Genomic DNA, 11,693 nt, shown 5'->3' on the forward strand with positions numbered 1-11,693 from the left:
CCACAGTGGAGAAATGTTTTCTTCTAAGTTTGAGATTTGTAATTATTAGGTGGGTGAATTATGAAATTGGTCACCTAACTATAAGTTTATTTTCTGCACATTGCCCTTTGTGCACCTGCCGCTGGCAGTTTAACAAAAATAGCACTGTTGTAAACTATTTAAGTTGTAAAGGTTATGCAAAAGCATTACCATTTGCTCCCGTGCTCAATTTCACCCTCGAAGAAAGAAAAGAAACTTTCTTTCAACGTATATGCAGACAATTAATCATGGAGTGTTTCGTCAATGCATGTAGTATTCATTCGTTTTATGATTTAGTTCCTAATTGATTGGTCCAGTTGGTTATATTTTCGCCTGATGCTCAATTGGCTTGACGGTTACTACTCAGCAGTTTAGCGACTTCAAGGCCCTTTTGATTCACAATCTCCGACACTTTGGTTTGCAGGGTTCTGCCTTTTGTTATGAGTCTTGTTTGCCCAGAGTTGGTACATGAAATTGAGTTGTATATCTAAAATTACAGTGATTGATTAAATGAGTGGGGAATTTTCTTGTTTCCAAGATGTCAGAATCACTAAATTAATGTTATTATCATCACAAGGTTTTACAAAATGCCACCAAATCTTCCTACATATCTTCCAATTAGTCTTTATACAGCATATATGCAATCAAATCTCACTTCAATTTCACTCAATCTCTTCTCTCCTCGGCAAATCAAATCAACTTTGCTGATTGAAAATGAAGTTCTTCACGTGTCTCTGTTTCCCTCCACACAAACATCTTCAACTTTCCTAGATTTCTGAATCTGCACCCGAAAGTTCCCCCATTTTATTCTCTCTTACATAAGAATAAAAGATATTAGAATTTGAAAATTCAGTGAGAAAGACGATGGCAACGTTGGCTTTGGCATCTACAATAAGAATGGTAGCTTTTCAGAATTTCTCACTGGAATTTGGATCCCTGGAATGTTGCAAGTAGTCCGTGAACAGTGATAATAACAACTCATTATACCTGGAATAATTAAATTTCCATCTCCTCTTTTGATTGAATTGAACCCAGATGGTGGAGAGCCTTCTAAATGAATCGTGTTCCTTCTTCTTATTAATATGCTCTCTTTTATTGCGGGATAAACATAGTTAATGAATGGTCAAATCGTGGAGGACATGCACAGCACAGCACTGCATGTAATGTAATGTAACAGAATAGTTATCCGACTCAATAGATAAGATTTCCTTGTAAATCAAAGACAAAAGAATTTACACATAATACTAAGTATCTGATACTAATATTTAAGTCGAATTATCAGATTATTCGCTCACCAGAAGATGCCACCCAGCTTCCCACTTAAGACTTGTGGAATTTGTGCTTTGATTGGTCAAATTCTGATGAATAATACGTACAGTATTGAGCCATATGTTTCAACTTGTATTCCTAGGGTCAATTCATGATGACAAAATAATAGGTATAGGATCCTTCCTACTTCCTTGTGACATAGCTATGGGTTAGATTGTAATATTTTAAAGGTTCGATTTTGAGGGCGGCAAGTTATAAAAAATTTATTTATTTGTCTTAGTCTTAGCCTTAGGATTAGAAAATTAGAAAATCCCTTGTCCCTAAAGGTGAGAACTTAAATCCAATCACCAACCGGTCTACGGTTTCTGCCAGGACATTGGGCTACATATGTTTGTTTGGATCTATTGCTAATTAAATATTCATTAAACTTTATTACTTTCTTAATCTTAGTTAGCGCATCTCTAATAGTATTGTTTATTTTAAAGAGTGTATTTCATATAAATAAAGAGTATCTTTATTAATTTCTAAATATAAAGAATAAAATTTTTATTTAAATCCAATAGACTCTTTAAAAAGCAATGCTACAGTTACCAAAAAAAATACACCGAATTCACGCACCGATATACGTGATACCATATTCTTTTCTTAAAAAAAATCATAATTAATGGACGATCCAAGATGGTGTCATGTCTGTCGATGCGTGAATTCAGTGTATTTTTTTCGATAACTGTATCATTTTTCTTCTTTAAATTTAATAAAGATATTCTTTATTTTCAAGAAAAAGATTTAATAGAAAAGAGAATTAAAAAATAAAATGCACGAAAACTTGTAGTTTATTAATTAAAATTATGATAGAAAATGAAATTTGACTCTCTAGATTTGAAGAGCTAAACTCACTCTTTAATTTATATTTAAAAGATAAAGAGTATGTTGGACTTTTGTTTTTATGAATGGACTCTTTAGAGCATCTTCAATGGTGTTTCTTTAGAGCATCTCCAATGGTGTTCTTTATTTTGAAGAGCATCTTTCATATAAATAAAGAGCATCTTCATTAATTTTTAAATATAAATAATACAATTTTTATTCAAATCCAATGGACTCTTTAAATTTAACGAAAATGCTCTTTGTATTTAAGAAAGAGACTTAATAGGAGAGAGAATTAATAAATAAAATGCATAAGAATTTGTAGTTTATTAATTAAAATTAGGATAGAGAGTAAAATTTGACTCTCCAAGGCTCTGTTTGGTTCACTTTTTTGCATTTTTTAGAAAAGTTTTTTGAAAAAAGTTAAAAAAAGTTGAATTGGGCGGGTATTACAATGTAGGATTTAGAAATTAATAAAATACCCCTTATGTTTGTTTATTTACTAAACACTCCTATAATAAAACTTTGAAAGTTAACAAAAACACCCCCAACCCACCAATTGAATAATCACAGCCGGCCACCACCGCCGGAGGGTGGTCGGAGTCGCCGTATCGGCGCATGACCGACTGGATCTTGCTGGTCGTGCGCTGATATGGCCTTTGCCTGCTAGATCCACGGTGGATCTGGCCATTGACGGCCAGATCTGGCCGCATTTGCTCGTCAATGACGGTCAAAGATACAGCTGTCGGTCGTTGACGTCTGGTCACGGCCAAAGATCTGGCCGAAAAAGGCTAGATCGGTGCACTACCAACCAGATTCAACCGGTAGTGCACCATTATATCAGATTCCGGCCAACTTTCAGCAGTGGTGGCCGGAATCTGGTATAATGTGGGTTTAGGGGTGTTTTTATAATTTCGAAAAAAATATTTAGGGGTATTTAATTAAATTAACAAATTTAGGGGGTTTAAAAAAAGTTGAATAATATTGGATAATATTGTGAGTTTTTGCAATTTTACTGTTTAACTTTATTGGGAATACTAATAATAGTATTCCCAAAAACGAAACAAATGGAGCCTAAATATGGAGAGTCAAACTCACTTTCTAATTTATATTTTAAAGATAAAGAGTATGTTGGACTTTTGTTTTAATGGATAGATTCTTTATAATAAAGAGTTTGGGTCATATAAAGAATCATTTGGAGATACTCTTATAACTCTTTCATCGTGATTAAAATGGTGTATTTAAAGTTATAAATAAGTCATTTTACGTCTATTATTTTAATTTTTTTTCAAATTTTTTTTATAAAAACTATATTATTATAAACTCTTTTTTGAAAAGTCGAAAAAAGGGTAGCAAACAGAACCTTAATTAATTGTTGCGTATTGAGGATTAGTTGAGCATCCATGGCGACCAGAAGTAGAATTCGTTTAACAAAATTCTTGAAGTTGCCTTGAATTAATTCACGTTAGCCAAAACTGTCCCACTGAGTAACACACTCTTTCGTAGTTAGATGACAAACCTTTTAACGATTAAGATTAATTATAAGGAGTTACAGTAACACACTCTTTCGTAGTTAGATGACAAATCTTTTAACGATTAAGATTAATTATAAAAAGTTACACGTGTACTTAAAAAAAAAAAAAAAAAAAAAACGTCCCACAATATATATATTTTGTGGGTTACAGCTCATCCCAGAAAAGCACTTAGAAAGAGATTATTATAAATTAAGATTCATATATTATAAAATTCCAATTGATTGAGACTAATGTGATGTCCTTTATAGGTCTCTTTATAAGAAGATATATGTATGGCGTCGAAGCCAAAGTTAGTGGCCTCAAAAGCACTTATCGTATATACGAGAATATTGATAATAATAATTTTTTAATTTATCTACCTAGAATTGTTCTTTATACATTGATCAATTTAGTATATTTGAGAGCAAAGTATTTTTTAAGATTCTATAGAAATGATACGTTTTTATTGATCAAGAAATATAATTAAAGTAACCTAATCTAATCCAAGGATTAATTTTTTAATTAAGTGATTGCGGTGGGTGTTTTATAGCTGATTGCCACCATTAGATTTAGGTAGATGTTGCTGAGACACTAAGTATTTTTTTATTTTACGTATCTTCTGTGTTCTATTAGTAAATGGAAAGTGCATGATTTGGCAAAATTAGGTATGGAAAAAGGGTTGTAATCTTTGATAATTGTAATCAATCTTATGCTTAGAGCTTGATTAAATTGTGTAAAATTGTTTTCTCATTTAGATTGAACAACCCTTTTTTTTGGTCTCAAGAAAAATATGGAGTTTTGGTTACCAAATTCAATACGGTTTGTGAATAAGGATCTGGTTGATATGATTTGTTCAAATAGTGTTTATAGAAATATTTATATGTATTCTTAAATAACCGAAAAAGGGTTTTAATATGTGAAAAAAAAAATTAAGTAACATTTCTAAAATAGCGTATAACAAAGTTGATATTTTAAAGTTTTAAATAAGCTTAAACAAAGTTTAGAAAGAAAAAAAAAACGACAAAAAACAATTTATTTATCATTTACGAGTTCTTATTGGATTCCGACTAGACAATGTAAACAAATTTCAAAAGTGGTTTTGATGTTGAAAAGGATCTTTAATTTAACTCGTAGATAAGCCAAACTAAAAAGCACTAATGTATAAATAGTACTTTAACGTAGAAGTGCTGCCGTTAAAAAATAATTGGAGAATTTTGAAATGTCTTTAGCATTTAAAAAGGAAAAAAAAAAAAAAATAGCCTTTAATCGTAGGCAACTTGTGGCCAAGTGGCAAAGGATGGTGACCCTTGGGAGATTTTTTTTTTTTTTATCTTAAATGTGTTCGGATTAGCTTATGCATATTTCGACTTATTCATTTATGTGACTAGTAGTCTAACACAATATCTTATCGTCATAATAATCTGTTTAAATCTTATGAGTTAGAAGATTCGAACTTGAGACCATGTGTCTAAAACACACACCTCAACGCTCATCCTACCACTTGAGATATCAAGGGACAACTAAATATATAATAAAATTATGCTCTGCTATATTCGTTGGAATAGTTTTATTTTTAAAAAATAAAGCAAAATAAAATTTAAGTAAAAAAAAAGCCCACCTGAAAAAAGGAGCAAAATTTGAAAATTCTTGATTGGTCAAATCAAGTTGGCTGATTTTTTTTTATTTTTAATTTTAATGGGTTGTAACTTGTAAGGTCAATTGAATCTAATTATATGACAAGTCAAATTAAGGTTGAAATCAAATGAAAAAAAAAAAATTTAATTCAAATGTCGCAAAGGTGGAATATAATTCAAATTAATTAAAAATTAGGAATTTTTTTTAAGTGTTCAAAAATAGTAACTGGGGTTGACGGAAAAGGATAGTCAATAGCCTTATCTACTCAAAATATGGGTAGACAGTTGACTCTTTTTCCAAAGTCAAACCTCTAATTACCGTTATTAATTAAGCATCACATGAAAAGCATGGCTTTATTTTAAGGCAAATTCCCCTTTCAGATTACTGCTAATGATGAACGAGGCAGGTGGGAATTGGGATTAATTAACTTAATAATTTAATATTTTTTAATTAATGAAAACAGCTATGAGCCTCATGGATTTGCATAATTAAAGGGTGAGATTGTAATTAATAACTTTATAATTTTGTTGACCAACAGCAAGAACAAGAACAAGAACCATTCTTGATTTGTCCTTTCTTCCTTTCTTCATTGAATCCTCTTCTAGATTCATTACAACCAATTAAGTCATCTCAAAATGGATCCATTTTTATGATTTACATTTCAAGCCCTCAATGACATAAACCAGTTTATGTGCATATCAATTATTAGTCTTCCGACCCCGATTAAGGTTTTAAAAACAAGACAAACTCTACAGTCTGTAGTCAACAATATTAGTAACCGTTCTTATAATTCGAACGTGAGACTACATGGAAAGCAAACCCCTTGGACCCAAGTTTTTACCACTCAACTAATCTATTATTAGTTAATAGTCCGATTATTTGTGTGAACTTATGCTAAAAAACTAAGACCCGAAGAATCATCAAAGCCTATTTACAAAGAATCTTGACATGAGGAAGAAATTCTACTAAATATGACCAATGAAGATTGAGCATTCCATAAACTTATAAAAAAATGTGTGAGTATTTGTAGAAAGTATATTTATATAAAGTATGATATTTGTTGGTATATATGTAGACACAAAAATGGAAGTGGGCAGATTGAATCAGGTTTCATATGATAAGATCAAGATTCAATTGAAATTAAGAAATTATAACGTTGTGCTTGAATTGTGGCTACTAGATTACAAAATACTATATATTAAATAATAAAAAAAAAAGGTGGAAAGAGTAATGCAAGAGAGTAGAGACTAATACAATGTACCTAAAATTAGTAATAATAAAATATATGCCTCTTCCCTTGAGCCAAAGGCCCAAACAGCGGCTCTGCCGCCACCCAATACGCAACGTTTTATAGTCCCCACGCCACTTGCACCCACACTCTACACGTTTTATGAAAGACGCTTGACCCGTAAGCAAAGCATTGTATGCTTCTAAGTTCTAATCTTCACTTGGATAAGGCTGTTTTTATTTATTTATTTTAAGAGTTATTATTAATTTATTTGCCTGGAACCCTCTTAAAAAAAAAAAAAAAAAAAACTTTGAAAAAAGTATCAAAATCATAAAACACTTGTATAATTTGTTGGGTTAAGAATTTCTTTTTTTGATAAATAAGGGCTCTGTTTGGTTCACAATTTTATGTTTTTGGGAAAAGTTTTTTGAAAAAAGTTAAAAAAAAGTTGAATTGGGCGGGTATTACGATGTAAGATTTACAAATTAATAAAATATCTCCTATGTTTGTTTTTTTATAAAACACCCCTTATAATAAAACATTAAAAGTTAACAAAAACACCTCCAATCCACCCTCAAGTACGGACAGTCGGCCACCACCACCGGAGGGTGGTCGGAGTCGCCGTAACAAAAACATTAAAAATATTTAGGGGTATTTAATTGAATTAACAAATTTAGGGGGTTTAAAAAATATTGAATAAAATTGAATAATATTGTGAGTTTTTGGGTATTTTACTGTTTAACTTTTTTGGGAATACTAAAAGTAATATTCCCAAAATCCAACCAAACGAAGCCAAGGTGTTCGACCAGTCTATATATAGACCTCAATTAATCTTTGGATAAGATATTCCATTCTCACAATAAATTTAGGTAAATCATAAGCAAATGCATTGCTTTTGCGTATAGTGAGAAATCGAACCTCAGACTGTAACCCCCGGGTAAATAATGGACAAAGATATTACTTCTACACCTAGTGGAGAATCGAATTTGGGCTTGTGGGTTGAAGCAATGCACGGACCTTGGTTTGCCTTATTGCTAGGCTACTCACGAATGTAATTTTATCAATTTAAAAAAAATGTTGGGTCTGTTTGTTTTGTTATTTCAAATCCTATTTCCAGTCCTATCCTTAAAATAACTGTTTGTTTCATCATCCTCAAAATACTATTATACTTTCTTCAACTATTTTAAATCCCTTAAGTTTATTAATTTAACTAAACACCCTCAGAAAAAAGTTTACAAATTAACAAAAACACCCCCACTCACTCACATTTGTCAGATTCTAGTCACCACCGTCAGAAGGTGGTGTGAATCTGGTATAATGACATACTACCAACTGAATCTGGTCAGTAGTATACCGATCTATCATTTTCGACCATATCCACCGTGGATCTAACCGTTGACGGCCAGATCTTTGGCTGTAGCTGACTAGCTGATCGTCAATGATGGCTAGAAATGGTCATAGATCTGGCCTTTTTCGGTCAGATCCGTGGTAGATCTGGCCGAAAATGTTAGATTCTGATGGTAGTGGCTGAAATCTGGCAATTGTTGGTGGGGGTGTTTTTGTTATTTTACATAAATTTTATATATTATGGTGTTTAGTAAATTAGCAAAAGTAGGTGGGTGTTTTTGTTAATTTTTAAATCATATATTGTTATTCTCATCTAACTCTGTAAATATCAAAAATCATATCCAAAATAATAAATAAACGGAGCCTTGAATATTATGAAATTATTTTTTAGAGTTAGATGAATGGTAATTACCGCCGTTTCCGAGTAAGAAGAAAAAAAACATCTACTCCTATGCCAGAAAAAGATAAGAAACATTCTTAAAATCCAAAGCAAAATCTCAGTAAATTTATCACCAAATTAGGGCAGTTTAGTCAACGAATAAGCCCACATTAGATGTCATGTCATGGACCGCATTACATCATCAATGGCAAACTCTTTAGTTTTTCCCAAACCGGAGGGCATTTCTGAAACCACCTAGTTGATAAATGTGTCTGATGGAGAGACAGAATTTGTTGGCTTTTGCTCTCCTCTCCTCTCTGTCTTCGCTTTTTTTTCTTGATTTCAGTGTTTTCATTTCAGAAGAAAGTGTTTTTGTGTTAGATTCAGACCACAAAGTTTAGGTACTGTAATTGCTTCTTCAAAACATTAATCACCTCCAATTGTACTAAATGTTATGTCTTGTTTTCTTTTCTTTGTTCATGCAAAAGGACCGCAATTCAAGAATGATTTTCTTAAACTTGTGTTTTTTTTTTTCCTTCTGTTTTCAGTTTTTTAAGCTGATTTTCAGCTTTGAATGGTATCTGGGCTCTGATGAAATTTGATTTTTGTCATCTTGTTGCAGATTTTTTGGTGGAAGCTGAAGACAATCTGCCAATTTGCAACTGGGGTTTATACAGAGTGAGCAAATTCTTCAGGCACTGTTATTTAAGTTATCATTTTTTTTTTTTTAAGAATTTAAGTTTGGAAATGGGATTTAATGATGTTTGGTTTGGATGGTTTCACAGGGTTCTTCGGGAAAAATGAGTCTTTTGTACACTCCAAATTTCAAATATCCACAGAGTGAGTTGAGAAAGAACCAAGAGTTCATGGATTCAAGTCACCATTATCAAGAAGAAAACGACCACCAGCATAATTCTGGCCTAATGCGGTACCGTTCAGCTCCAAGTTCATTCTTTGAGAGTCTTGCCAATGGAAGCAGTGGGGGTGTTAATAATTCTGAAGATTATCGATATTTTCGATCTTCAAGTCCTGAAATGGACGGTTTTCTGGCAAAATATATGCTGCCATGTAACGGTTCTGGGGATTCTGGTTCTCATGATTTGCAAGAATTCGGTGAAAAAGCTATGAAACAAGAAGACGCTGGGCCTGTTCCTCAACAGACCGGTTATTCAAATGTTTCCTCACAGATGATTTACCAAAGTTTACCAACTCATAATTTGACTAATGATAATTCTGTGAGTGTTGGTAGTACTATGGATACTTCATTTGGTGCTGTGAATCACTCTATGCGCTTGGAGAATTCGATTCAGGCGAAAATGGGTGCTGGAAATGGCTCCAATCTTGCCAGGCAAAATAGCTCCCCACCTGGACTCTTCTCCAACCTAGGCGTTGACAATGGTATTTTACTTCGTTTTTGCTGCAATTTGCATATTGTTTTATGTCAATTTTTGAATTGTTTCCTTTGAAGTCAGGAATAGTTTTAGTTTGAATTTAATGAATTATGTGTAGTTTAAGCATCCATGGGTTTAATCAAGTTGCAATTTACAAGTCAAGAAAAAGAAAACTTATTGTTTTAATACACAAATTATAAGTGATTATAGATATTAATCAATTCTGCATTCATACATGCTTGTTCGCAGCTGGAAAGCAGAAGGATCTGTGATCCCTTTCTTTAATGTAAAGAGAGTTGACTATATAACTTTTGAAAACCGTTTTTCTTTTCCTTCTTGTCCAATTGAAATCGATGGTCGTGTTGTGGAAGAAAGAACCGGATCCTAGGGTAAAGTTGTAAATTTATAGGATGGAAGAATTAAAATAAGGGGGGAGAAGAATTTGCAGCCAGGAATAGTATGAAAGTTCTTGCCTTTGAATTCTAAATTGAACAGTACAATAATCTTTAACTTACATGGAAATTGAGTTTCTTATGCTTATCTTTAGATGCTAATTATGTTTTGAGAATACACTCTATGACATTAATGTATTGATCATTGCTTCGTTTAGTTGCTGAAGATTTCTTAATGACTGGCAGGCTTTAATGTAATGAGGGATGTGGGATGCTTTAGAGCTTCAAATGGTACCAATGGAGAAGCTAGCCCATCAGGTAGTCGGTTAAATAATCGTATAAACTTTTCATCTGGATCATCTTCAAGACTTATGCCTCAGATTGGTGAAATTGGGAGCCAGAACATTGGGACCAGTAGCCCGGAGAAAAATTTGGGCAGTAATAATGGTAGCACTAGGCAGTACATGTCGAATTTCTCGACTGATTCTTGGGATGATACTTCATTCAGTGGCCTGAATAGAGCTAGAGACCATGATGGGAGCATGTTTTTTGGTTTAAGTACTTTGGAAACTCAGGTAGCATTTATTTGGAAAATTGTTTTTATTTTTCTTAGTTCTGTTTATAAAGGTCTTTAGCTGATGGTATTATGATTTATCAGAATGGAAATTCTGGACACCAGCCTACTCGCTTGACGCACCATTTGAGCTTGCCTAAAACTTCTGCCGAGATGGCCACTGTAGAGAAGCTTCTGCAATTTCAAGGTTCTGTTCCTTGCAAGATTCGAGCCAAAAGAGGTTGTGCCACTCATCCACGAAGCATTGCAGAGAGGGTAAATCTCATCTATATTATTCAATCAGTTCAGTTCTCTCGGTGATTTTCTATATGTGTAATTGGGTATGTAAATTTCAGGTAAGAAGAACAAGAATCAGCGAAAGAATGAGGAAGCTGCAAGAGCTTTTCCCGAACATGGACAAGGTAGTTAAGACTCTAGATTTGACAAATGACACTCACATGTTACATGTTTTCGCGCAAATTTTCATCTGAACTAAAATACTATATATGTTTTCTTCTTGACAGCAAACAAACACAGCTGATATGTTAGATCTGGCAGTTGAGTACATTAAAGATCTTCAGAAAGAAGTCAAGGTAACATCAAAAGACAACCCTTTTAATTAATCTCACATGAACATCTAACCAAATCTATCTTGCCTCACCAACACCTTCTCTTTTTCGTGCAGACGCTCATGGATACTCGATCAAAATGCAAATGTTCAAGTAAACAGAAACCATATTGAAATATTCAGAATACTTGTGTTCTGTCTGGTTTAGTTGTTTCTGTACAGATAGCAATAGGAAATTGGTGGGAGATGACAAAGAAAGCTAACCCCTCATTTCCAATGCACTTTACAATAATAGGGTAGTGAGAAATTGTTGTTTTGGAGAAGAAATGTTGCTGTAATTTATTGTAAGATCTAGTTCTGAATCACTAGGCTAAATGGCTAGTTGTCTTATTTGTATTTTAGTTGAAAAAAATAGAAGAAAAAAAAAATTATTGTCCTTCTTCCATGAAGTTCATGTTCTTTAACCATTTTTTGTGTGCAAATGGAAAAAAAAAATTATATTGCTTGAGAAGTTCAACAAATTTGGAAGATCATG

At 32.8% G+C, this 11,693-nt stretch overlaps 1 protein-coding gene across 2 annotated transcripts; it reads left to right on the forward strand.

The window, feature by feature from the left end:
• The first annotated feature begins 8,517 nt into the window (after window positions 1–8,517).
• On the forward strand, window positions 8,518–11,601 carry LOC116116186 (transcription factor bHLH130-like). 2 transcript variants are annotated; one of them, XM_031402283.1, is made up of 7 exons: window positions 8,518–8,655; window positions 8,877–8,949; window positions 9,040–9,652; window positions 10,284–10,612; window positions 10,696–10,866; window positions 10,947–11,183; window positions 11,276–11,601. In XM_031402283.1, exons 3-6 carry the CDS (start codon window positions 9,055–9,057, stop codon window positions 11,079–11,081), a joined length of 1,233 nt encoding a protein of 410 aa, XP_031258143.1. In that variant the 5' UTR covers window positions 8,518–8,655; window positions 8,877–8,949; window positions 9,040–9,054; the 3' UTR covers window positions 11,082–11,183; window positions 11,276–11,601. The 2 variants fall into 2 exon arrangements, with proteins under 2 accessions (XP_031258143.1, XP_031258142.1); XM_031402282.1 differs by having other exon boundaries at window positions 8,877–8,932.
• The last annotated feature ends 92 nt before the right edge of the window (window positions 11,602–11,693 follow it).

This window comes from Pistacia vera, unplaced genomic scaffold (genome assembly GCF_008641045.1).
Source record: "Pistacia vera cultivar Batoury unplaced genomic scaffold, PisVer_v2 Contig764, whole genome shotgun sequence".
Lineage (NCBI taxonomy): Eukaryota > Viridiplantae > Streptophyta > Magnoliopsida > Sapindales > Anacardiaceae > Pistacia > Pistacia vera.